At 45.0% G+C, this 27,877-nt stretch overlaps 2 protein-coding genes across 27 annotated transcripts in view; one reads left to right on the plus strand and one right to left on the minus strand.

The window, feature by feature from the left end:
- The window catches only part of LOC102139221 (serine/threonine-protein phosphatase 4 regulatory subunit 1-like), an 86,539-nt gene extending 64,707 nt beyond the window's left edge, over window positions 1–21,832 (minus strand). For 21 of the 24 annotated variants that reach the window (XR_012419574.1, XR_012419578.1, XR_012419573.1 and 18 more), the window contains exons 1-2: window positions 20,860–20,891; window positions 20,667–20,711 (exon numbers count right to left, since the gene is read on the minus strand). Coding sequence is in view for 5 of the 24 variants with exons in the window: in XM_005569435.4 (XP_005569492.3) it covers window positions 20,667–20,711; window positions 20,860–20,866 (52 nt within the window). In the remaining 19 variants the exon portion in view is untranslated. Of the gene's footprint in view, window positions 1–20,666; window positions 20,712–20,859; window positions 20,892–21,643 lie in introns of those variants that run through there. The other 3 variants (XM_045363186.2, XM_074005594.1, XM_045363183.2) reach the window with 1 other exon arrangement.
- The window catches only part of RAB22A (RAB22A, member RAS oncogene family), a 60,472-nt gene continuing 53,612 nt past the window's right edge, over window positions 21,018–27,877 (plus strand). For all 3 annotated transcript variants that reach the window (XM_005569434.4, XM_045363188.3, XM_074005605.1), the window contains exons 1-2: window positions 21,018–21,315; window positions 22,357–22,436. In XM_005569434.4, the coding sequence (XP_005569491.2) occupies window positions 21,280–21,315; window positions 22,357–22,436 (116 nt within the window). In that variant the 5' untranslated portion in view covers window positions 21,018–21,279. The remainder of the gene's footprint in view (window positions 21,316–22,356; window positions 22,437–27,877) is intronic.

Here is a 27,877-nt window from a genome sequence, read left to right on the forward strand (position 1 = left end):
TTCTAGAAAAGACAAAAATACAGTCTGTTTAGCAGATCAGTGGTTTCCTGGGCTCAGGGTGAGGAACATGTGCTGGCAAAGGGGCACAAGGAATTTTTGGAGGGGCTGGGAAAGTATTTTATCCTGATTATGGTTGCATGGTTGTGGTCACACAATCCTATTTGTTAAGACTCAGCTTAACAAATTAAACTGGTGAATTTCATTGTATGTAAATTATACACCAATAAAAGTGACTCTAAAAAAAACAAAGATGAGCAGAAGTTGTAACAGCTGTCCATTCTTCTACACATTCTGAGCTAGGTTTTGTGGAGGCTGGAGTGAATCTACTTGGCAAGTTGCTGGCATTGCTGTGATAAAATCAACCCTTAAGAATATCAAACTCCCTTTGTTCTGATTGAACATTTAGGAAGTAACCTTGTGATCTTAATTTCCTTGAAAACCCCAATTAAGATCCAGAGAATGCTAGATAACTCATAACTCTTAACAGCAGTGATGAGACTACAGGGAGCTGCATGGCCTTTAGGGACACCTTCCTTTCACTGTAAAGATGTCCAAGAATATACCTTAAAACTGCCAGAAGATTGATATTTGTCACTGAGGTCCTATTTGCTCCTCAACAGTGCTGGGAAAGCACTGTCAACTTCCTACTCTAGACTTTGTCCAGTGGGATGCTACTGACCTATGAACCTGAACATCAGCCTTCCAGGCAAATATTTATCCCAACCATAACAAATAATAAACTGACATTCTGATTTCTATTCTAACATCAGTCCCCAGTTTCCCTCCCCACGGTCACTGCCCTAACCCAGTGTAGTATCCAGGAGGAGCATGGACTTTGGACAACTAGGTTCAAGTCCCAGGGGCTGAGATCTCCAAGAACATGACAGTGGAGTTGAAGAGAATGGAACTCTCTCTCTGTCTCTCAGACACACACACACACACACACACACACACACACAGAGGAATTGCAACAAATTTTTTTAAAACATAGAAAAGCAGGAAGGCAAGAGGAAGGAAGGACATTCCCAGGGCTAGAAAGGAAGACAGAAATCAAAGTGATATCCGTCGGCAAAGGTTGACACTCTATTGCCAACACTGAAGACCTACATACAGGTCCCTATGACTGGATTTCTGATGCCCACATGGGGAGAAAAGCTACAGAGAGTGATTTGAAATCAAGGCCCCGGTATAAGACAGCTGTGGAAAGGGAACTACAGTGAGGGTGGGAGTAGGAGGGGAGTGGGAATAGGAGAAGGGTGGTCACTTGTGAGAAATCAGAACCACAGGCCTGCACAGCCTGAGTGTAGAGTCCAAATTTACACTACACACAAAGTGCAGGAGCCCCAAGCCAAGGTACTAAGAGGATACCGTCAAGACTCATTAAAATTCCAGGTATCCTAGCAGAAGCAAACAAGAAACTGTTCTAAAGAAACACTTTCACAACCCAAGGCCCATGGAACATCATAAAACAATCCCTGAAGACAGACAGACAATAAAAAATTTCAAACTACACAAGGCTGCAAACCAGCATCTGAAGAGTTTAGTAGATAAGACAAGAGAATCGCACCCCAAGATTAGAAATATTAGAAAAATCTAAAAACATTATCAAATAATTATGCCTCAAATGAGTATGATTTCTAAAATAGACATCATAATAAAAGGAGGAAAGTGTGGGGGTGGGTTAAGCATGTTTGAAAAAAGAAGTGGAAATGAAAAACAGAGATAATGTAATTAGGATTCCACTAACCAGCTTAAGTAGCAGTTTAGACACAGCTAAGAGAGAGTTAGTGAGCTGGAAGACTGATCTGACAAATTGTCCAGAGGGCTGCACAGAGAAATAAAGAGATGAAAAACATAGGACAGCAATTAGGACACATGAAAAATAGAATACTAAGTCTAAGTTAAATCCAACAGGAATTCCAGAAGGGAAGATTTCTGAAAATAGGAGGGGAGAATATTTAAAGAAATATATCTAATAATTTTCCAGAACTGAAAAAAAGATGAATATTCAATTTGAAGAAGTACAAAATAATTAATAAGAAATCCATATGTGGATGTACTGCAAAATACCAAAGGCAAAGAAAACCGGAAAATTAAGGATTAAGTACCAGATTTCCCACTGAAAAGATATTAGAGGCATAATTGTAAAATCAATAGGTGTGTGGGACCTTGAGTCAGAACACCTCATTCTGAAATGTACCACTGCCTCTTATCAGAAAAATAACCTTACCTCTTTGACTGTCTTACCTCTTTGACTCTCAATTTCCTCAGCTTAAAGTGGGTATAACAATGCCTACCACAGACGACTGTGATAGTGTAAACTAAACAATGTACGATAGACAGGCCAGGCGCAGTGGCTCACATCTGTAATCCCAGCACTTTGGGAGGCCAAGGCAGGAGGCTCACTTTAGCCCAGGAGTTCGAGAGCAGCCTGGGCAACATAGTGAGACCTCGTCTTGTCTCTACAAAAAATTTTTTAAAAGCCAGCCATGGTGGTGCATGCCTGTGATCCCAGGTAACCGAGAGGCTGAGATAAGAGGATTGCTTGAGCCTGGGAGGTTGAGGCTGCAGTGAGCCATGATCACACCACTACATTTCAGCCTGGATGAGAAAAAAAAGATAGACAGATACATAGACAGATAGATGTAAAAGCATCTGACACAGATAAGCACTTTGCAAAGACCAGCTGTTGTTATTGTTGTTATTATTATTACTATGATTAAATCATTAGCCGATTCTATTACTAATATTGCTTACATTTATATCTCCAGAGTACAGGGCAACCAGAGACACTACAGAGTGTGGGGAAGGGCAAAGAGGAGGAATCCCAGAAAGGAAAGAGTCCAACAGGGGAAGCCACTGTATTAAACTCTGCCCAAACCCTGGCTTGAGCCCTAAACCAAGCATTTGTGTGACAGATTCCAATCAGTACAGCTAAGACTTAAAGAACTGAACCAAGATTTGGACTATTATCCACTATAGGGATGATGGGTTAATAGTCTGACCCCAGTCAATGTCAGCGTCTAGTAAAATAAAACAAAAGAAACAAAAAGAATCAATACTCTTTGGAGGCATTTAGCAGAATCTAGAGGTTCCACAACATGTAACATTCACAATATCCAGGTTATACTCCAAAATTACTCAACATATGAAGAAAACAAGAAAACCTGAACCAGTTGAAAGAAAAAAAAAATCATAACAAAGTGACTCTGAGAGGACTCAAATGCTGAAATTACAGACAAGGACTTTAAAGCAACTATTACAATAATGCTTACGGATGGAAAGGAAAACATGCCATGAATGAGAAGGAGCCTCAGCAAAGAAACATTAATATAAAAATGCATCAGATAAAAATTTCAGAACTAAAACAATATGTGAAAAGTAAAAATTCACTAAGTGGACTTAATAGAAGAACGAAGATGACAAAATAATGACCAAAAATTCCGCAAATTTGGTGAAAGACATAAATTTCCAGAATCAAGGATCTTAGTGAATCCCAAGAGTTATTAAATAACACAGAAAATTGCATCTGGATGCCTTAGAGGCAAACTGCTAGTAACTAAACATGATCATCGGGACAGCAGCAGAGAAAACAAGTATTATATACATGGAGTCATGGCCTGAATGACCATTGACTCTTGACCAGAAACAGTAGGGGCAGAAGATAGTGAAACCACATCTTTAAAGGACTAAGAGACAAAACTAGCATCTAGAACTTGATATCCAGTGAAAATATCCTCCAGAAATCTGACATTGTCCGATTAAAAAAAAAATGCTAAAAATTTGTTTCTAACACACCCTTTTTAACACAGCCAGCCAACGCAGACTACAAGAAATATTAAAAGATGTTCTGTAGGCTGAAGTGGAGTGATACCATTTGGAAGCTTGTATCTTCAAAGGGAATCAAGAGCATTAGAAATGGTAAATATTTTAAAACTATTATTCTTCTTAACTTAAAAATGCATATGATAGTTTAAATCAAAAATTAAAACCTTGTGCTATGGAATTTATAACATATATAGAGGTTCTATATATTTTAAACTATAACATAAAGCAGGAGCAGTAAATGGAACTATGCAGTTGTCAGGCTTCAACATTTTACATAAAGTGGTACAATATTAAATCCAAGTAGACTGTTTCTTTCTTTCTGTTTTTGGTTTATTTTTGTAGAGACAGGGTCTTGCTATGTTACCCAGGCTACATTCGAACTCCTGAGATCCTCCTGCTACAGCCTCCCAAGTAGCTAGAACTACAGGCACACACCAACAGACCTGGTTTCCCTTTTTTTTTTTTTTTTTTTTTGAGACGGAGTTTTGCTCTTGTTGCTCAGGCTGGAGTGCAATGGCGTGATCTCGGCTCACTACAACCTCCAAATCCTGGGTTCAAGCAATTCTCCTGCTTCAGCCTCCCAAGTAGCTAGGACTACAGGCACACACCACCAGACCTGGTTTCTCTCTCTCTCTCTTTTTTTTTTTTTTTTTTGAGACGGAGTTTTGCTCTTGTTGCTCAGGCTGGAGTGCAGTGGCGCGATCTTGGCTCACGGCAACCTCTGCCTCCCGAGTTCAAGCAATTCTCCTGCCTCAGCCTCCTGAGTAGCTGAGATTACAGGTATGCACCACCATGCCCAGCTAATTTTGTATGTTTAGCAGAGACGGGGTTTCTCCACGTTGATCAGGCTGGTCTCGAACTCCCAACCTCAGGTGATCCACCCACTTTGGCCTCCCAAAGTGCTGGCATTACAGGCACGAACCACTGCGCCCAGCCCAGATCAGGCTTCTAAGTAGACTGTTTCTATCTCTAGAGCTAGACCCGGAGGTCCTTTAAACACTGGAACTATGTCATATAATGCCTGGCACATATCATATAATGCCTGGCACATCACACAGACACCTAATAAACACTGGATTCTACAGAAATCACTCTCCCAAGACTTTGACTACCAGGATTCAATTCATGAAAGCCTATCAGCCCCTGAGAAAGCTGAGAAAATCCAGCTTTCACAATACCAAACCTGAGATGCAGCACCTAGCCTCAAACCACCTGTAGGTGTACCCACAATGTGAGTTGGAAAGCAGCCAAAGACATTAACTAATTTGCTTCTGCTTACAAAATGAGATCTCAGTCTCAAAAAAAAAAAGGTCAAAAACGTAACTGTTAAAGTAAAATTAATGAATTTGCACAGTCAATATAACATACATGAATTAGTCAAAAGTATTCAATCATCTTATTAATGAATTTAGTAGAACAAATTTTGGTAATTCATGTTAAGTATATAAGGAAGGGCGGAGAGAGGAAAGATGTTTAAAATTTATCAGAAATGAGAAGTCTAAATAACAGGCATTTCTGTTTTAAGCAATGGAATTACAATTTTAGTCCTATAAAGAACAAAGAACCAGGCTGTCCAGCTGCTACCACCCTGGGAGAGTTCTGCATTAATAGGCCATTGGTGGCCAATCACAGTCAACGAATCCCACCTCCATTCTCTCACTGGTTGGTTCTATACTATCAGGCACAGCTTTGAGCCCAGCCAGCCATGCTGCAAGTGCACAGCCTGGTCACCTGGCCACAGAGTGCGGACAGCTTGAGACGGCATATCCTCAAGTGTGACACACTGAATGTCATTAAATCACACAGTGGGAAAGTTATTCCCTTCTTCATTTTCCAATTAAATCAAGGAAAGTTTCCTTTTGTTCAGGCATGTCTTGAACACCTCCCTAAGACTGGTAATCTTCCTTTTAATACAAAGCAGGTCTCAGCTCAGAATCTTTTGCAGGCACTGTGCCTATATATCTAGAATTTAATGTTATTTTATTTCTGTTTTATATTTTGGTTAAATTTCATTTAGAGCAACTGATGAAAGTTTTCTAAAATGTGTTTAAATAAAAGAAGTTATTTGATATGAAGAAAAATAAAAATAGAAAAAAGTGGCACACCAATGACTGATGTCTAAAAAATACTGAATTAGCAAAATTCAAGGAAAATATTGCTACTGATACCATTATATTCATATGTAAAGAATAGTACCTTTCATTCCAAGTACTGACAATCATTTATTTCCCCACATATGCAAACATTTTCCCTGGTGTGGATCAACAGTCTGAACTTCCTCAAAATTAGGAAATCCTACTTGAGTCCAAATTAATAAGATTATCAGTAAGATTATTACTATTTACCTGTGAATGCTGTATTTTTTTTTTTTAACTAATCCTTCAATGCACCAGGGCTTACTAAAATATACATGGAAGCAAGATTTGGCTCTCCCTTCCTCAAAGTCAATGAAAATAGCCAACATTCGCTTCAATATCAACTGTGAAGGCATTCTAACCAGGTAACGTGATGAATAACCTCTTCCCAAGACGTTTTTATGGTTTTCTTCTTTATTAAATCTTAAAAGACAAACTAAATCAATCAACAATTGATGAACTATATAAAGATAACAGAGCAGGATTCCTCAACCTCAGCACTATTGACATTCCGGGCCAGATTATACTTTGTTCTGTGGGCTGTGTACTATGGAAAGTTTAGCAACATGCCTGGCCTCTACCCACCACATGCCAGAAGCACCCCCTCCCGACGTTGTGACGATCAAAACCATCTCCAGCCATTGTCAGACGTCCCCTGGGGGTGGGGGGAAGTAAGGCAAAACCACCCCAGTTAAGAAACACTGTAAAAGAGAAAGACAGGCCGGGCAGTGTTACCTGCGGGTTATCCGGCCAGTGGAAAAGACCTGGCCCACCATTACTTCTCTCCTCTGCCTCCACCCACAGGCCTTGTGACTATTTCCCAGACGCTCAGTCGCTTCCCCAGCAGAGGGCCTTTTCACTGGCTGATCCCTCTACAAAGAATTCCCTCTCCTCTTAAAAATCTTTGCTCATTCATCATCCTCTCAGTGCGGTCTTCCCTGACCACCTTATTTTAAAATTCCAAGTCCCTCATCTATAGCCCCCTTATCCTGATCTACTTTCCTGTTTTTCCAGAGAACCCCCTGCCTCCGAACACACAAAACATTTACTTCCTGGGTTTACTGCTTGTCAGTTGTGTCCACTCCTCCCACTCCCACCCTTAAGGTAAGAATCTCTGATTTGACTCACTGATATGTCTAGGCCCCTTAAAGGGTTCGATAAAAGTTGCTGAATGAATGAATGGCATGCATGGTAAAGATCCACCAGGCTAGTTTGCTGTGTCCCTTAACAATGGGAGTAGCACATAAAATGATCCTTTCTCTCAAAAAGAATGTTCTACAGGCCAGTGTGATGGCTCATGCCTATAATCCCAGCACTTTAGAAGGCGAAGGTAGAAGGATGCTTGAGACCGGCCTGGAGGATGTAAGAAGACCTCATCTCAACAAAAAGTAGAAAAAATTAGCAGGGTATGTTGGTGTGCACTTTAAGTCTCAGCTACAGGGGAGGCTGAGATCCGAGGATCACTTGAGCCTGGAAGGTCAAGGCTGCAGTGATCCATGACTATGCTATTGCACTCCAGCTTGGACTGGGTGAGACCCTGTCTCAAAAAAATAATAATTTTCTAGAATTTACATTTCTAAGGACAGGTGTGGTGGCTCACGCCTGTAATCCCAGCACTTTGGGAGGCCGAGGCAGGTGGATTACTTGAGGTCAGGAGTTTGAGACCAGCCTGGCCAACATGGTAAAACCTTGTCTCTACTAAAAATACAAAAATTAGCCAGGTGTGGTGGTGCACACTTGCAACGCCAGCTACTCGGGAGGCTGAGTCAGGAGAACTGCTTGAACCAAGATCATGCCACTGCACTCCAGCCTGGGCAACAGAAAAAGACTCTCTCAAAAAAAGGAAAAAAAAAAGAATTTACATTTCTAGCCATTGCTAAGTTGGCATGTTGTCTGGCAACTGCTGACAGAAACAACGGGCTAAAGTCTACGAGGCAATATTACAAACAATTACTCTGGGACCCAGCAAGTCCAGACCACACATAAACATCGGGAATCTTAAGCATTCACGTTAGAAATGAAATATGAAGTAGCACATCAATAATTCCTAGTTCAAATCTTTTTCATTTTTTTTTTACATTTGAAAAACAAAAAAGCTACTAACTCCATTTATGAAAGCATCATATGATGCAGAAGAACAAAGCTTTCTGAACAAAATAGTTTCTAATAACAACTTCAAGTTGTTTTGGCCCAGTGTAAAATATGAAATAAAACAGTGTTGATCATGTTTTGACTTCATTTGTCATCTACACTATAATAAGCTTTTAAGCAACAGCTGCTTTCTATGTTTCTGCCGCTTTGTATATTTCTAGGTTTACTGACAAATCGACACGGGACACTACTGACTCTTTAACAAAAACAATTAATATTTAAAGCTAGCTATGCACAGTAGGAAAAGGGCTTGGAGAAGGGCCAGGGTGATTCACAGGGGTCAGTGGCCTCTCCTACCATCCCGTATGCTCAGCCCCCATCCCCTGGCTCTGCACACACGAGCCAGCTTGAATTGTGTGCCCAACGCCCCTGCAGCTCTGTTACACCCACAGGCAGCAGCTGCGGCTGCCCCTGGTCCTCCAGGGAGATGTAGAGTTTTAAAATCCGCTTTAATAGCTAAGACATGGACAGCTCACCTCTACCATCTAAACCACTTCAGAAGTTAGGACATAGACAGCTTACCTCTACCATCCACTTCAATAGCTAAGACACAGGTAGCTCACCTCTACAGATAGCCTTAGCTCTCAGGGAGGTTGAGGTGGAAGGATCACTTCAGCCTGGGAGGTCGAGGCTGCAGTGAGCCGTGATTGTGCCACTGCTCTCCAGCCTGGGAGACAGAGTGAGACCGTGTCTCAAAAATAATAAAAACAATTGTCTAGAATTTACATTTCTAGCCACTGCTAAGTTGGCCAGGGTGGTTCTGAGCTCGCACAACCTAAAACAAGATCAGTTCCTCTTCAGGAAGGTCCTGACCACTTTGCAAAGAATAACAGGGTTTATTATCCTTTGCCCCTGATGTTAGGTGACTACATTTAAGAAAAAAAAAAAAGGAATTCTTCTCTGACTAAAAGGCCCACCAGAGAAAAATATTTCTGGAAACTACAACATTGAGAAAAAAGGATTTACCCTCCTCTATGTTAACTGGTTACTCAAGGGTTATCCAACCCTGTCAGTATCTCTCTCACTTGTTGGGGCATAAAGGAAATCAGATGAGGATGCTGTAGTGAAACACCCCATGGACCCCTGAGTCCTCACCTGTGTGTCAATGCTTTTCACCAGACACCAATCTGTCCTAAAGCAGGCCAAGTACGAATTAATATGTTAAGAATAATGTTAGGTGAATGTTCATTGAAGGTTCAACTACAGCAGATATGATCTAATAAACAGAAAAGAAACTTTACGGGTCATTTTACAGCAAAAAAAAAAAAAAAAGGATTAGAAGATCAATACAGAAACAGAAAGCATGCCGAGAGCAGACTCACCTTGAACATGCCCTCCTCCCTCATGGTTCATAGTAGGCAACAACAGTAAATCTAATTCAACAGAGTAGTGGTCCCTGGACACCATAAGCCCCCACGGGAAAAAAGATCATCATGTACATCACCACCCACAATGCCACGGTGGCAAGCACCATGGGACATAAGCACAGACAAACAGGAGGGACACAGCTCCACTTGGAAGAGAGTAAAGAGACGCCAGACAGCTTCCCTAGAACACAGGTGGTATGTGATTTGCGCCTTGAAGATTGAACAGAAACCTGCCACGTGGGAAGAGAGAGAGAATCTGGGAAAGGGAAAAAGAATATTCCAGATGAAGGGAAAAGCAGAGCAAGGTACACTGTCTGCCACCTTCAAGTGGTTCAGGGACACTGAGCCATTTCACACAAAGCCACCAAGCCCCGACTGAGTAGCCACACCATAATCAGCTTTAAGTGGAAAAGGGGAAAAAAATAAACACAATAAAACATACCCAAGGAAATCCGTTTATTGGCCTAGACATAAGCAAAGCTGGAGCTGGAGGCAGAATGTTATGGCATGTTTACCCCAGCAAGCATTTTCATTCAGAGTCTGCTCTCCAGCCATTCCCAATATTTATGATTCTCCATTCAATATGTCACCCTATCATTATAACTCTACATGATATATGCCACTCTAAGCCAGACCAATTATCCATACAATCCAATATTCTGTTTCTGACATACCACTAGGGGACTCTGAACAGGGAACATGACAGACATGGTACACTATGTCCACGTTTGACTCGAAATATTAGAAGATTGGTTGATGGTGGCCAAGAAGGAGTTTAAGCTTTATTTGCAAAAGTTGTACTTAGAATGAATGTAGAATGTATTCATGCAGAACTTATATAAATAAAAATTAATTCTTTAGGGGGTCACGTTAGCCACTCTTCGACTAACAACTAAATCTTTGCAAGGCGTTAGGTGATTTGGGGGCAACTAGAATACACCACTCCCATAATGTGTTATTTGAAGTAGTTTTGCTCTTCTCACTAACAGGCTTGTAAGTACTAATGCAGATTTCTGAATTGGGACTATTTCTAATAGCAAGACTAGACAAGCTTGATCCATTTAACAAAGAACATTTTTGATTCTTCACTGGCTTTTGGTGGGAAGTGACCCCCACACACTTCAGGTCCTTGTTAACTAAATTCAAACGGCAAATTGTGTAAGCAAACTTTCTCTATATAAATGTCATTCTCTAACAAGACCCACACTGATTTACTAGCTCTCATATGAGCAGATCCATCCAATGCATAATGTTTTATATTGCAAATCTTTGAGGGCTACTGATGGTTATTACTAGCACTATGCAATGGGCTGGCTGGAAAGACCAGCCTAAATCATGAGCAGCCATCCTTTCTATGCCATGCCGACATGGAAATTCCTCCTTGATCTGTGGCTTTAATCACGGCTTCCAAAACCCGTCATTATTTATGACTCTTTTATTTACTTTTATTTTGAGATGGAGTTTTGCTCTTGTTGCCCAGGCTGGAGTGCAATGGCGTGATTTCAGCACGCTGCAACCTCCGCCTCCCAGGTTCAAGCGATTCTCCTGCCTCAGCCTCCTGAGTAGCTGGGATTACAGGCGTGTGCCAGCATGCCCGGCTAATTTTTCTCTTTTTTTTTTTTTTTTGTAATTTTAGTAGAGACAGGGTTTAACCATGTTGGCCAGGCTGGTCACGAACTCCTGGCCTCAGGGGATCCACCTGCCTCAGCCTCCCAAAGTGCTGAGATAACAGGCGTGAGCCACCATACCCAGGCAACTCTGACTTATAAGTTGATGATCAATGGGAAACATTTACTCAGGTTACCTGATAGGAAAGAACTCTGCAGCTCAAAGCAGTTTGTATGCTCCATTTTAAAGTTACCCATCTCCATTCTCCTGCCAATTTGCCCACTTGAGGGATGGAGTTGGAGAAGATGAGGGTGGTAAAGTCTACATGGCATTAATGAACGAATGGAACAATATTACTTACAAATGCAATGAGTTCTCCAGTCAGACTTGAGGTAGATGCAAAAGAAAAAAATGGTTACAGAAGACAGTCAAAATCTTTGGGATGAGTGTTGGGGTATAGGGTCCTCTATTTTCATACTGTTCGAAACAGTTAAAACAATCAAGCAATGCACTCAGACCAAGCAAGATAACTTTACCAGCATCTCCGAAACCACCTCTTGCTATCTTCCACTTACCACCTCCCGCAACGGGTAGCAACTCTCCTGCCTTCTAACAGCCGAGATTCCCTTTGCATGGTTTTATAGTTCATACAAATAGAACCATGTAGTGTGGACCCTTTTGTGTCTGGCTTTTCAGATGTTTGTGAAATTATCCGTATTACTGATTGAGTTATAGATCATCCATTCTTACAGCTGCATGGTTTTCCATTGTGTGAACATGCCAGAATTTATAATCCTTTGTAGTCATGATGAATAAATTTGAGTAGATTGCAGTTTCTGACTCTTAAGAATCATGTGACTGGCCAGGCATGGTGGCTCACGCCTGTAATCCCAGCACTTTGGGAGGCTGAGGCAGGCAGATCATGAGGTCAAGAGATCTCGAGACCATCCTGGCCAACATGGTGAAACCCCAACTGCACTAAAAATACAAAAATTAGCTGGGCCTGGTGGTGCATGCCTATAGTCCCAGCTACTCGGGGGGCTGAGGCAGGAGAATCGCTTAAACCCGGGAGGCGGAGGTTGCAGTGAGCCAAGATTGCGCCACTGCACTGCAGCCTGGCAATACAGCGAGACTCCATCTCAAAAAAAAAAAAAAAAAAAAAAAAAAAAGAATCATGCGACTATGAACATGTTTTTTGAGAATATATGTCTATGTTTTGTTGGGCATATAACCAGAGAATTGGTGGGTTATTCAAACTCTTAAGGTTCTCAGAGTACACATAAATCATGCAAATGTGTGCTGGAATCTTCCATCCCTGATGAAAAGCCCCTTGAACCCCTCCAGCTGCTGCTTCTTGAAAGGCTGTGCTTTCTCCTGCTGGGCTGTGAGCCCCAAATGCAGTGACCATTCCTCAAAGTGCCCTGTGCCTAGCCACAGCGTGCTGTATTCCTCGCCTTGGCTACCAGGCACTGGACACTTTGACCACTGAGCTACTGGACTCCAGACCACACCGCCTCAACTTCCAAAACTTTCCCAATTAACTCCAATCTGGCTTCCACTTATTGGCTGTGCTGAACTACTTCTCACTGAGGTGAATGAAGACCCCCTAACTGCCAAACTCTGTGGCCTGTCTTCAATCCTCATCTTACCTGACCCTTCTGGGGCAAGCAACATAAATAAATGATTATCCAATCAAAACCCTGGCTCCAAGGCTCTCCTGGTTTCCTACCTCCATGGCTAATTTCTAGAAGCCTCTGCTGCCCAGGGAGTACCCCTTCACCTTCTTCTCCAACAGTCCCTCTCATCCTGCTCCCATGGCTCCAGCTACCACTCACCACGAATGACGTTCACGTCTCCTCTCCAGTCCTAACTGTGCTCCAGAACCCTACAAGGCGGCTTTCTGGTGTCCTCGACAATGACACCAGGATTTGTGGCATTGCTTCTCATGTGCTGTCCAGTTCCGTTCACTATGTTAGACCACAGGCACCCAAAGAAGCATAAGACCCATTCTAATGGTCAATGCTATCAATAAATTAGCAAATGTTGCCACAGGAAAATACAGGGCTCAGCAAACACAAAGAAGGGGCGCCCAGCCCAGTCTGGGTGGAAGGGAATGGAGGTGTCAGAAAAGTTCTCCATGAGACCCTGTCTCTGAGTTGACCCTTCCTTCACCACCAGAACTATCTGTCAACCCTATTCCCCACTCCCAGGCTCATCTCCTTGATTGAGACCCCACTCCCCCCGCCTGAACTGCAGGAATACACTGGGCATCCCACCCCAGCTTTTCCTCCACCAGTCTTTCCTTTCTTCAAAGCACAGAGCAGCTCTAGTCACTCCCTGGTTCAGATTCTCCAGTGGCTCCCATGACTCCATGGATAAAACGTCAACACTTTACCTTACAATGGACTTAAGGGCCATGCATGGCCTGGCCCCCATCTCCTCCACTCACCTCCTGTGTCTGTTATTCACTGTTCCAGACACACAAGCCCAGACACACAGGCCTTCCTGCGAGTCCTTGACAAGGAAGAGGTGTACGCAGGAGGCTTTCTCTGGTTCTTCATGCGAGTATCTCCAGCTTGTTACTCAAATCTCAACTCAGAAGCACCTCTCAGGGCTCTGGAGATACCTTCTCTGGCCACTGGACGTTAGCAGCACCAGTATGCATACAACCACACTGTGCTGGCACCTTCCATCACACTCGCCTGCTATACGTACTTCTGCTTACCTCTTTAGTGTCTTGTTTCTGCTGCTGGACTGAAAGCTTCATATGAGCAAAAACTGGGTTCCTTTTATTCTCTTCTGTGTCCACAATGCCTAACATCATGAATAAATACTAGTTGAATGAATGAATATACCAGTGAATGATGAGTCCTCCAAAGGACAGTGGTTAAGATAAATTCTGCAGCCAGACTTCCTGGTTTAAATTCCACCTCTGTCACTTACTAGCTTTGTTACTTTGCGCAAGTTGCTTAGCCTTTCTGTGCCCGCTGTGAGCCTTGCAATAATAAAACGGGATGAAAAACACCCGGCCCGTGGGCTTTTGTACTTCAGTCACAACAATAACGTGTCACAGCAGAGCTTGACATACTCTTAGTCCTAAGTAAAGGGCAGTGTTTGTACCACTGCCTGGGTTGCATTCCTAAGACAGAAACTCCACAATGCTTAGGGACGCCCTACTGCCTCCCAGGTTAAGCCTAAACCCTGGGCTGGTAAAGCAGATTCTTCATTGACAGCCCCCAGTGCTATCTCCCAGTCTCTCCCACTCCCTCCCTCACACACAGCCCTTGTTCCCAAGTCTCCACCCTTCTCTCTCACCGAGTCCCGAGCAGACCAGGATCATGCAACCCTCTGCCTTTGTACCCACCACCCAAATGCCCATCGCCTTCCTCCGCCTGCCCAAACTCAAACGCCACCTCCCCTTAGAAGCCTTCCCCTCCTACCCTCGTCCTGTCTTCTTTTTTCCCTCTCTTTTGTTTCTTTTCTTTTGAGACGGAGTCTCGCTCTGTTGCCCAGGCTGGAGTGCAGTGGCACAATCTTGGCTCACTGTGGCCTCCATCTCCCAGGTTCAAGCAATCTTCCCACCTCAGACTCCCTAGGAGCTGGGATTACAGGTGCACGCCACCACACTCGGCTAATTTTTGTATTCTTAGTGGAGACAGGGTTTCACCACGTTGGCCAGGCTAGTCTCAAACTCTTGACCCTTAGTGATCTGCCCACCTTGGCTTCCCAAAGTGTTGGGATTACAGGCTTGAGCCACCACACCCAGCCCGGCCCTGTCTTCTTACTGGCCCAGATCTGTGTTCCCTCTTCTGCCTGGACCCTTGAGACACCGCAGGCACCTCCCTGCCAGGCTGTGGATGTGTCAGGAGTTGAGCCCCAGGCTTCCCCACAACTGTATCCCCAACACTTTTGGGAAGGCTGATACCTTGGAAGACGTGGAGAAACATGTTATGTGCATGAATGACTTTCCAAGCATGGAAACTAATATCTGTCCTCACCTCTTATATTTTTCCCATCAGGGTTAAACTAATTGGTATTTTGAAGGTCAAAGCTACTTTCCCTTTTGTTAACTAGGTTTTGTTGCAAAATTTGTTTACAAGAGCTTATTTTGTGATGAAGAAAGCCATTTAAAACTCTTCTTTTTAAACAGAGGCAATTTGTGGGAATTGCTGATGTTCATCTGTTTGCCTCACAGGAAACAGAAAATACAGAGCAACAAAAGTAAAACGCATTACGACGACGGGAAGGGAAGCAAGGTGGATCCGCTCCCACCACTCTGACTCTTTTGTTCCTTGCCATTCTCATACACAAATGGGAAAAATGAGACATGAAGTTTGAGCAACTTGTCAAGGGTTATTCAACAGAGGCTTTTCAACAAAGCTCAGCTCTTCCAACTAAACCTAGTGGGAAAGATACTGATCTGGCTGGCTCAGCTGACCAACAGACCTAGGGGCTTTAATGGAAAAAAATCAACTCTGAGCTAGAGGAGTCAGCAAACCACCTTCCCTAGGCCAAATTCAGCCCACCACTTGTATTTGTAAATAAAGTTTTATTAGGACACACCCATGCCTACTCATTTACGTGCTATTTATGGCTGCTTTCAGGCTACAACAGCAGAGCAGGGACCTCCCAGCCAGCAAGCCCTAAAATATCTAATCCTTTCCAGAAAAAATTGCCAATCTGATTTAGAGAATAATTTGATCTCTGGGTTTTCTTCTATTTTCCAAGTATTAGATATTGCCGTTCAAATTATTTCAGTTGACAGGGAGATTTTTATTTTACAAAACTGAACATCTTTGACTCAAGCATATATCATAGTTCAGACAAAAAGTTCAATGGTTTGGTTTAGGACTCAGATTAATATAGTTTCTCTGCTTTGGGGGCTTGGTTCTTGTCCTTGAGAAGGTTTTTACAAACATAGAACAAAGTGGGCAGGTAACACAGAATGCCTTTTGCTCTGGAAAATGTCTTTTACTCAAGGTTGAACATACACTGCTCCTCCTAGCATTAAGATTCCATGATTCTCTCTATATTCCATTGGCTTAGCTAATCCTGTTTTCACCAAAGGTCCAGCTATCATTTGTTGGCACCTGGCTTTCCCCATAAATAGAAGTATATCCTCTTCCAAGTTCTTTAATAGATACCTCTTCAAAGCTAAACATTTGAAAAGAAATACACTGACCCCCAAACGCTAACGTATTTTATGAGTCAGTCTTTTGAAGCTAAATGTATCTTACAAGAACTCTGCAGTGACTTCAGAATTGGAATCCAACCTTCCAACTCTTCCCACAGATGTTTGATCATATGTGATACTTTCATCTCCCTTCTTTAAACCTTTTACTATGGAAATTATCAAACATATAAAAAAATAGAGAGACTAGGCCCCAGCAACCAACTTCAACAAGTATCAACATTCTGCCATTTATTTTTCCATCTATCCCTCTCCTGACTTTGTATTTACTGTTTGTTGCAGTATTTGATAGCAGACTTCACACATCAAATGATTTCACCCACGAATGCTTGTTTCTGTTAGATGAGGCCCTTTTCCTTTGAACAAAACCATGACACTATTATCATATCCAACAAAACAATTCTTAATATTATCTAATACCCAGTCCAAACTCAATTTTCCCTGTCTCAGTTATGTATTTTTATAGTTGGTTTGTTCAACTAAAGATCCAAATATGACCATATATTGTATTTTGTTGATAGGTCTCTTAGGTGTCTCCTTATATTTGCAATAGGCTCCCCTCATTTTTTATTCACCCATCACTGACACACCATTTAAATTCTAATTGGCCAAGCAAACCTTACCAACAATAACACCTCTTCAGCCTCCATATGCTATAAGCAAAACCAGACATTCATAGGCTTGTAGATGCTTAGGCACAGACATACAGCTCCACCTTCCACGTGCAATTCAACATGAAAACCAATACACCAGGCCATCCCACATACTTTCTGCCTTCAAGAGAAGAAATTTAGATTGCTGCAGCAAGCCAATTCTCTGAAATCAAATCTCTTCTGTGCTCAATGGCCTGAAGACTCTGAATGATTTAAAAAACAAGACATCCATTCATTATGGCTCCCTTCTGAAATTAGCCAAACATAATAAAGAATCACAAAGTAAATCAGACAAAAGCCTCGTAATTCATTATCGTTAACATTAACAACATTAACTGAGCACCTAGATCACCCAAGACATCGGATTATAGAAAGGATGACCTGTGTCCCTACCCCAAGGGACCTACAGTCTAAACAGAGAGGCGTCGCATCATTTAGACACAAATGCCCAAGGAGGACCACAGTCACAGTACCACCCAAACTGACATCCATTTCCTATCCCCTAGGTTAAGAATATTTATGAGGTTGATCCATGCAGTGGAATAAAAAGAAAAGAGCAGAAGGAACTGCATTTGACTGAATTCCACCACTGATGAGCTGTGCCACAATGGATAAGTTACTCAACCTGATCCTCAGTTTTCTCATCTGTAAGAGGAATAATCCCACCTACCTCACAGAGTAGCAGCTGGTAACACTGAATCATAAGCTCTTACGTAAAAATCCAGCAAAGATGATGATGATGATAAAAATCACTGAATACAAAGCATTAGACTAGAATGTTTTCTGTCTATCCATCTAACCCTCACACCAGTCCTATGAGACAGCTCCCATTCTCATGCCATTTTCCAAAGAACTGAACAGAATGGGTGAGTGTTTCACCCAACGTAACACGGCTACAGGTGTCAGAGCGCCAGGAGGTAGAGGATAAAACTGCAGGGTTCTTTCTGCCAATAATGGTATGATAATACCTCCCAATACTACCATGGGGAGGTGTAGGGGTAGAAGCAGGGCGGCACGAATGAGCGTGCCCTCGCGTACAGATCAATTATGTTATAAACTCCCAAGGTACAGCATTCCACAGCTCCTACCCTTGCCCAAACAGGAAGCCCCCAGGAGGCTCCTAGAGTTGTCCTACCCAAGGTGTGATTATGTTCAGAGACGTAACGGTGGTTTCCTTCCTTATTGGGGCAAGTCTTCAGCTGTCTGCTAAAGAGTTATTAAGCCTTTTTAATCACAAGTCTCAAACACTAACATTTGTTCAAAGATTTGTCCAAAGATCATAATTTTTTCCTATATAATCCCTTACTTCCTTTTTTGTACATACATAGGCAAAAAAGGACTGAAGGCAGGCAGTCATCAGAAAAGAGGTGCAACTACCCTGTGGCCACTATACTGTAAGAAGGCTTACCTAGCCTAGGTTCAAGTGGAAAGGGCACCTGACGGAGAACTGAGGTCCTGGCCAATAGTCCTGGCAGATCTCCTAGCCAACAGCCAGGACCTATGCCACCCACGTAAGTGACATCATTCGGACTTCCTCAGATGAAACCACATTAAGCAGAATCACCACCCAGCCTACCCACAGATTTGTGGGAAATCGAATGCTGTTGGTTTAAGCCATTGAGTTTTGGGGTGGTTAGATAACTGAAACAGCTAGAAAATAGCTTTCCAGTCAGACCAAATACCAAATCTATGAATGAGAAGCACCACATGGCAGCTAAACATTGTTTATCAATGGAAATGATACAACTCCTTCAATCTGAGCATGCCTACCAGTTGAAACATGCAGCTCGGTAAACCTGGATCTATACTGTACCGGGCTCAACAGTGTTAAATAACCACTAATAATGACCACATTAATCACAGTAACAGCAGCCAATATTTACCAAGTATTTATTACATAGTAGGCATTGTGCTAAATCCTTTAATCATTTAATTCCTTACAAAAGCCTTTTGAGGTGGGCTGCTATAATGCCCATTTTACTGATGAGGTCGCTGAGGCATAGAGTGGTACATTGACTTGCCTAGGATCACACTGCTAGTAAACAGTGATACGGGATTTCACTCTTGGCCATTGGATTCCACAGACACCGAGCTCTTAACCGTCAGCTTTTGACCTTTCAAAAGTGTGATGCCACTTTAACAAAACCGCCCCTTGTTTTGTTTTTTTGGGACGGAGTCTTGCTCTGTTGCCCAGGCTGGAGTGCAGTGGCGCTCACTGCAACCTCTGCTTCCCAGGTTCAAGCGATTCTCCTGCCTCAGTCTCCCAAGCAGCTGGAATTAGAGACGTGTGCCACCATGCCCGGCTAATTTTTGTATTGTTAGTAGAGACAGGGTTTTATCATGTTGACCAGGCTGGTCTCAAACTCCTGACCTTAAGTGATCTGCCCGTCTCTGCCTCCCAAAGTGCTGGCATTACAGGCCTGAGCCACTGCACCCAGCCGAGACTGCGCCCTCTGAGTTAATGTGTGTCAAGAGTTCAACACTGGGCCGGGCGCGGTGGCTCACGTCTGTAACCCCAGCACTTTGGGAGGCCGAGGTGGGCAGATCACGAGGTCAGGAGATCGAGATCATTCTGGCTAACATGGTGAAACCCCGTCTCTACTAAAAATACAAAATATTAGCCAGGCATGGTGGCGGGCGCCTGTAGTCCCAGCTACTTGGGAGGCTGAGGCAGAAGAATGGCGTTAACCCAGGAGGTGGAGCTTGCAGTGAGCCGACATCCTGCCACTGTGCTCCAGCCTGGGATACAGAGCAAGACTACGCCTCAAAACAAAAGAAAGAGTTTAACGCTGTCTGGTCCATGGTAAGTTTTCAGTACATACCAACTTTTACTATTAGGAAACCTACAGGTACGGAAGGAAAGATGAGAGGAAGTACTGTATATGACTGGCGTACAGTACACCCCCAATTAATGTTAGTTATTTGGATGATTTATATAGGGCTTCTTCACCAGCAGCACTCGGGTGCTTGTTATCTTTCTGTTTCCCACATTCTGTGAGCTCCCTGCGTGTAGAGCTGTTTCCAACACATCCTTGCAGGTCCGGAGCCCAGAGCAAGTAGCTGCTCAATAAATGTTTCTTGACGGGAGAGGAAATGCTTCCTTCCTTCACCACAAATGCGAACTTGGATTTCCAAGATGACACCTCCCCCAGCTACCAGCCCTTAACATGATTTCAAAGAAGAGGGCAAGAAGGGACAAGGGACCCACCCAAGAAATGCGGGGGCCAATGGACTCCATGGGATAAGAGATGGAGCTGGGCTTGTGGCCAGGACACTTGAGAAGTCCGTGAATTCCGTAGCTGGCCACACCAAGAGCGGGACCTCCCCAACCCCCCAGCACTCCTAAAAGTCCCTAGGAAAAGGGCGAGGCCCTGAGAGGGAAGTCACCCAACTCCCAGGTGGCGGGCCCCCCGCCCTGAGTCGACTAGGACTTGGAACTACCCCCTCCGCCCATCCCGGGGCAGCTGCAGGCGTAGGAAGAAAAGAAGTGACAGGAAGTCAAAAGTTTCCCCAACAACAAAAATCCTTCCCTCGAGGGAAGGGCTCCCACCCTCAGCCCGCCCCGCCCAGTGGGGAGGGACCGCCCCCAGTGGATCTAGGCAGTTGGGGGTCCCGCTGTTCTGGTCCTGACGAGGAGGGCCTGGCTTGAGAGTTCCCTGCCCCGCGCTTCGTGCACCCTGAATTCTTTGAGAGCGTCCCAGGGAGGGATAGGGGTGCCCCAACTCTTACTTACAGTCGTCTAAGTCATCCTGCAAGTCCACAAAGTACAGGGGGATCTCTGAAAACCAAGAAACACACAAGGAGTTACCAGGGGGCTGCGGCGAGAGAGGACGGGGTCGGGCAGGGGCCCCTCGGCCTCGCGGGGTGGTCACGGGGCGAGAGGGAGGGAAGCACCCCCGGCGTCCCCCGAACCCAACCCCACTCACCCGCCATCTTGGGATGGGCCTGGAGGCGGGACGGACAGGGGTGGGGGAGCCTGTAGACAGGGGCGGGGCCGTAGGTTTCAGGCCCCGCCCCCGGCCCGCGCCGGCCGGTCGGCCCCGCCCTCTCAGTGAAGGTGGCTGCCGAGGTGGGCGGGGAGGTCAGGTGACCCGGCCGGCGTCCCAAGATGGCGGCGGCGGCGGCGCCCGGAAGGCCGCGGCGGTGTCCAGGCTGCTAAGGCGGGCCCCACGCGGCTGGCAGCGGACAGGCAGAACCTAGGGCCAGAGGACGGGCGGCAGCCGCCTCTGCGCGGACCGGGGCTGGGCTGTCTGGCGGCAGCGGCGCCAGGGGATGCTCCTGCTGGGCCCGGCCTCTCCTTTCTCAACTTAGGGCGGCGGCGGGCCCGCGCCCGTGGCTCCCGGGCCATGGCGCTGAGGGAGCTCAAAGTGTGTCTGCTCGGGGTGAGTGGCGGTGGGTCTGGCCGGGAGGGCCACGGGAGGCTGGGCTGGCGGGGACCCCGGATCCCCCATGTCCCCTCATTCTTTCCCCCATCCCCCGTCCAAGACGCTGTCTCCAGCCCCGTGGACCCTCCCTCCAGGTCAGGAGCTGTCCCGCCCACCTCTTGCACCCTCCAGAAGGTCCTGGAGGCCGGAGGGACCCTTCCCCTTCCCCTTCCCCTCCCTGGAGCCCGTGGACTCTTCCCGCCCCTTAAAGAGCAAACAGCCCCGCCTTGCCTCTCCATTGCATCTGGGTTAGGAGAGGCTTTTAAATAGTTTTCTCCCAACTTACCAAGGTATTAGTTGGGAGGGAGTTGGCCGAGTCTTCTCAAGCAAAACCCATAACAGGTCTTTAGGTTTTACAAGCAGCATTAGCCTACTTTGTCTCTTGAGGGTGTTTTTGAACTTGTGGGATACCCCTGCCACTTCTCCAAAGAGTTACTTTGCCAAGTAACTCTTCCCGTGGAGAAAGGGGGTGTTCAAATCAGGAAGCCCCAAAGACTAGTTTGAAGCTTCAGCTTCCTGTCTTGTCAGGAAGGACAAGGTTGGCCATTTCAAAGCCTTCTTTCTGAAATTGATGCTGTCATTCCAGTTTCTGCCTTAAAAGATAGACAGGAACTCCATTAACTAATCTTTATTCCCCCAAAATAGGGTGGGGCTAGGATTCTTCAGGGATTACTCAGAGGTAACCCAGGAGTTCAAAGTTTACTAACATATGTTAGAAAGCAAGTGGACTTGTTACTTTTTACACGAAGCAGAAACTTTGGGTCTTTCAAAAGGTCCTAATCTGTCTTAAAAACTGCAAAAACCTCACTCTTTTAGCACATTTGGAATTTCCTAATTACTCCACTGAATTTTTATGACAATCGCTTTTGTGTTCCTCAGTTTATAAAATTTACACATCTAGGGTGATTTTTCTAAAATCCTGAACTTACGCCACAAAGTAGTTTTTGGTGTCTGCCAAAAGGTAAACTTTTCTCAGTCACACGTCTCATTCTCTTTCAGGATACAGGTGTAGGTAAATCGAGTATTGTGTGGCGGTTTGTGGAAGACAGTTTTGATCCAAACATCAACCCAACAATAGGGTAAGAGATTTTTATTTGATACACATCTAAAGGTGCATTGAAAATCCTTCCAAATACGTAGTGTGTTACAGGTGTAGGCCCTGCACTTTATATTCATTGAATTCTGAGTCGCTGGTTCACATCATCTCTGGAAGACTTGAAGGAGTACAGTGAGGATCTGTGTATTTTAGGAAAATTATCTTCAGACTTGTTGGGAGTGAAAACTTAAAAATGCAAATATGAATTGGAGTTCTGCTAATTATTAGAATAGACACAGAAACTTCAATCTATAAATATCAACAACAATTACACCTTGAAATAAGGCAGATGAAAATAGATCGTGGTGCTATTCTTTCAGGGATATCAAGTAAAACACATTTAGATGCTTTTTGTCCTTCCTGAAAGTAGTAGGCTGAGATCTGAACGCTTACACATGCCTGTACTGGTAGTAATAAGAAATTAATAAATTCGTATTGAAATGGAAGGTTTTTTCAGTTCTCTGGTTCTAGGGACAAGTAAAGGTGATTGTTCATATGTTTTTGACTCTATAAGAAAACTTTTCATTTTGCAATACTAATCCTTTGACTACATAAGAAGTTGTGTTTTATAGGCTTTAATACTATGTTAGCTTTATAAAACTAAATAGGTGCTATGCTGTAGTTTTATCATCAAACCCTCAAATGCCTTCCAGCATTTAAAGAAAAAATCAATGTTATCCATCGCTAGGATAATATTGGCCTTTGTGCTCTATGCAGATCATTCTTTGACTAATAGAGATATATTTTACAGCCCAGGAGAGAAACTGCCATAAGATTGTACCCTGAGAAATTATGAGCTCCTGTTATCAGAGGTTATTTATTATTTATTTATTTATTTATTTATTTATTATTTATTTATTTTTTGAGACAGAGTTTCACTCTTTTTGCCCAGGCTGCGGTGCAGTGGCGCAATCTCGGCTCACTGCAACCTCCGCCTCCCGGGTTCAAGCAATTCTCCTGCCTCAGCCTGAGTAGCTGGAATTATGGGTGTCCACCACTGTGCCCAGCTAATTTTGTATTTCTAGTAGAGACAAGGTCTCACCATGTTGGCCATGCTGGTCTCAAACTCCTGACCTCAGGTGATCCGCCAACCTCAACCTCCCAAAGTTCTGGGGTTACAGGCATGAGCTGCCACGCCTGGCCTATGTGTTCAATATTTTTTTATCTACTTTTTTTTTTTCACCCAGGCTGGAGTGCAGTGGCACAGTCATGGCTCATGGCAGCCTCAACCTCCTGGGCTCAAGCCATCCTCCAACCTCAGGTAGCTGAGATCACAGATGCACACTACCACACCTGGCTAATTTTTTGTACTTTTAGTAGAAAAGGAGTTGCACCATGTTACCCAGGCTGGTCTTGAACTCCTGGGCTCAAGTGATCCACCAACCTCAGTCTCCCAAAGTGCTGGAATTACAAGTATGAGCCACTGCACCCAGCCTATCTGCTTTTTTTTTTTTTTTTTTTTTTTTTGAGACGGAGTCACCCAGGCTGGAGTGCAGTGGCGGATCTTGGCTCACTGCAAGCTCCGCCTCCCAGGTTCACGCCATTGTCCTGCCTCAGCCTCCCAAGTAACGGGGACTACAGGCGCCCGCCACTACGCCCAGCTAATTTTTTTGTATTTTTAGTAGAGACAGGGTTTCATGTGTTAGCCGGGATGGTCTTGATCTCCTGACCTCGTGATCCGCCCGCTTCTGCCTCCCAAAGTGCTGGTGTTACTGGCGTGAGCCACCGCGCCCTGCTACCTCTCTGCTTTTTTAAACCCTGTGGGGTTTACACATTTGAAGGCATGGGGATGAAATTCACCAATAAGTTTCTGCAATTAAAATGCTTTTCCATATCCTTTAAGAAAGAGCTGGGTATGACACATGTAAAACGTGACCCCATCCATCTCAGGGCTTTCCTGTCCCTACCTGCATGGGAGAGTGAAGTGTTGCGAAGTGACAGCAAGTACTGCGGGTGATTCAGCGAGTGACACACTTCACACTGAGTCAGAGCTGAAAACTCAAAACCCACAAGACACCCAGACACCACCTTGGCTAGAAGTGCTCTCTCAAATAAGAAGAGAGAAAAGTGAAGGGTGTAGCTTCATGCCTCTTGGTGAGGCCTGTGGCCCCTTCCTAAGTGTCCACTGTTCCCTTGTTTTGCCAGTGGCTCCCAATCTGCCAGATGCCTGTGGCTGCTGAGCTGCCTCTAGTCCACTCTCCACACCAGGAGATTTGGCTCACATTTTTACAGGGAAAACAACATGCAAGGCTTTCTCCTCATTTTCTTTTTTCTGCCTTTCTTTATTTCTTTTTTCTCAGCTTTAGAAGGTGGCTTCCTCCTTTGTGACCAACCCCAAACATACCCCTGAGCTCTGGATCCCCACCTCTTCATAAGTTACCCTGTTTCTTCCTCAGCCCTATCATCTTGTCATAGCCTGCACACAGGTTCCGAGTCCACCCCACTCCACCACAAGAGCACCCCTCAGACGGTGGAACTCCCGAAAGAAGTTACCACTTCCTCAGCTGCTGCTCACTCCTCAGCCCTCCATAATCTCAGCGCCACCCACCATGCCACTAAAACCGTCTTCCCCTGGTGCCAGTTTCCATCTAATAGCCAAAGTCAAATGGCCTTTTCTTGGTAGTTTTCTTTATTCATAGAGTGCCTGCTGTATGCCAGGTGCTAGACTGGGTGCTGGTGCCTAGACCTGGGGTGGGCAAACTGGGGTCTTTTCGCCCGCCTCCTGTTTTTGTAAATAGTTACTGAAACAGTCACACCCAATTATTTAATTATTGTCTTGCTGCTTTTGGGCTACAATGACCAACTTGATTAATTGCAACTAAGACTTGATGGCCCACAAACCCAAAAATATTTGCTGTCTGGTACTTTTCAGAGCAAGTTTGCTGACCCCTGATTTAGACAAAGTGGACTTCTGTCCTCGAAGACCTTACCTACAAGGAGGAGCTACATTATGACTAGTGTACAGGAAATGATTTATTCTTTTTCTTTTTTTTCTTTGAGACTGAGTCTCTCTCTATCGCCCAGGCTAGATTGTAGTGACACGATCTCGGCTCACTGCAACCTCTGCCTCCCATGTTCAAACAATTCTCCTGCCTCAGCCTCCCATGTAGTTGGGATTATAGGTGCGCATTTGGGAATCCGCCCGCCACAATGCCGAGCTAATTTTTGTATTTTTAGTAGAGACAGGGTTTTGCCATGTTGACCAGACTGGTCTCAAACACCTGACCTCAGGTAATCTGCCTGCCTTAGCCTCCCAAAATCCCACCTGTAAGCTGGGATTACAGGTGTGAGCCACTGCGCCCGGCCAGAAATGATTTATTCAGCCTTTTTCTGTGTTACAAAGGAGAAACGTGCAGTACTATGAAAATGTGATGGGGACCTGACCTGGGCCTGTGGGGATAACTGTTTCCTACAGTGATGAGTGGAGGTGTGAAGCACCTAGCAGCACTGGCATTTAAATACTGAAAGATGAATGGATTAGACTTTCAATTCTAAGTTTAAGAATAAAAGTTGGCTGGGTGCAGTGGCTCACACCTGTAATCCCAGCACTTTGGGAGGCCAAGACAGGTGGATCACATGAGGTCAGGAGGTCAGGAGTTCGAGACCAGCCTGGCCAACATAGTGAAACCCCGTCTCTGCTGAAAATGCAAAAATTAGCCAGACGTGATGGTGCATGCCTGTGATCCCAGCTACTTGGGAGGCTGAGACAGGAGAATTACTTGAACCCAGGAGACGGAGTTTGCAGTGAGCCAAGATCGCGCCACTGCACTCCAGCCTGGGTGACAGAGCAAGACTCCATCTCAAAAAAAAAAAAAAAAAAAAAAAGGGAAAAAAAAGTTTTTGAAGAGTGGAAGTGAACTAGGTGGTGGTGGTGAGGGATGGTGGGTAGAAAAGAGCTGGAATGGGCATGAGGAACAGCAGGGACTGTGAGGCAGGAGGGCAAGGGAGGTTGGAAGAGGGGTCAAGAGGCTGGGGTGGCTGGAGGACCCACAGCAAGAACCAGGAGAGACAGCAGGGAGGTTGGTGAGCCAGCAGGGACCAGTCCACAGGGTCCTGGAGACCAGGGGAGGAGCCGACATCACTTACTGCAGGACACATCCCCACTTCTCAGATTGAAGTTCCTCTGTCTTTTCTAGTTCCCTTCCTGCTTCGTAATCGTGCTTCCTCACTGCAGTCTCCTGGTCTCTCGTACTGATTTGATAAATGCTGGTCTTCCCCAAGCTGTGTCCTGACTTCCCATGTTTCTCACCTCCCTCCGTCACCTCACCTTCACCTGTGTCATGTGACCTCCAACCCATGCCTCCAACTCATGATTTGGACCTAGTTTCCTACAGAACTCGGTCTTTGTTCCTCCTTCAGTCCTGCATACCTCACGTGGTATCTGTGTTCTTCCCTAAGAGCTCACCTGTGTCGTATCATGTAGGAGAGCATGGGCCTTGAAGAACCATGCTCCCTAGACTTAGGGCCTTGACTGTGTGCTAGCAGGGAGAATATCCGCACAAGTGACAGAGCCACTCTTTCGGAGGTAGGGGGGTCATAGTCCTGCCTACCTTATGGGGGTTTTAGGAGAATTCCGTGACTCCATACACGGAGTGGGCTTAGGAAGTGTGCAGTAAATGGTGGTGGTGTGTAGGGGTACTGTCAACATATCTCTCTTCACCCCACCCCCAGCCCAATCCCCAAACCCCATTTGTATCCGTTTAAGAAAGGGCCCTCTGGGACCCCCTCCTGAAGGAGAGCTTGGGCCCTCCTTCCCATCCTCACATCTAAGCCCTCATCCTATCTTGCCAGGGCTATTCAGCTGATTTCAGAACCAGTTGCTCTGTGGCCTGGCTCTGCCACTTGGAGTCAGTTCTCCTCATTGTTGCTGTGTGAGCTTCATTGAAGACAAGGTTGATCCCCTCAGTCAAAACCATGGCAGAGGAACCCTTTCCTAGCCTGGGCCGAGCCTCATCTCTCCTGTGCTTTGTCCATGTTTTTGTTGCTCACTTCCTCCCCAGCACACACCAAGCAGCACCCGTCCCACGCCTGTGTTTTTGGCACATGCTGTTCTCTCTCAGGGCCCTTTCTTTTCCTTGTCTCCTTGGCAAATTCCTGATTGTCTGTGCAAACTCAGGTACATGTTAGTGGCCCTAAAAGTTGCAGACTCCAGGGTCAGCAAAGGCCAGGCAAGAATGTAAACAGGGGATGGACCAGGTAGAAAGGCTGGAAGGAGGCTCTCAGGCATGAACTGTCCAGACTCCCTGCCCTCCCTGCACCACATCCCCTCGTTCATCTTCTTACCTCCAGGGACACTTTGCTTTGGTCTCCTTCAGCCTTGTATGTCTAGATCCCACGGTTCTGAGGTAGACTCCTGCCCATTTGCATTTTGTCTCTTCTTGCTTGATGTCATGTAACTCAGGTTGTAACCGTAGCAGAGATTTT

The sequence above is a fragment of the Macaca fascicularis genome, chromosome 10 (assembly GCF_037993035.2).
Source record: "Macaca fascicularis isolate 582-1 chromosome 10, T2T-MFA8v1.1".
In the NCBI taxonomy this organism is placed as follows: Eukaryota; Metazoa; Chordata; class Mammalia; order Primates; family Cercopithecidae; genus Macaca; species Macaca fascicularis.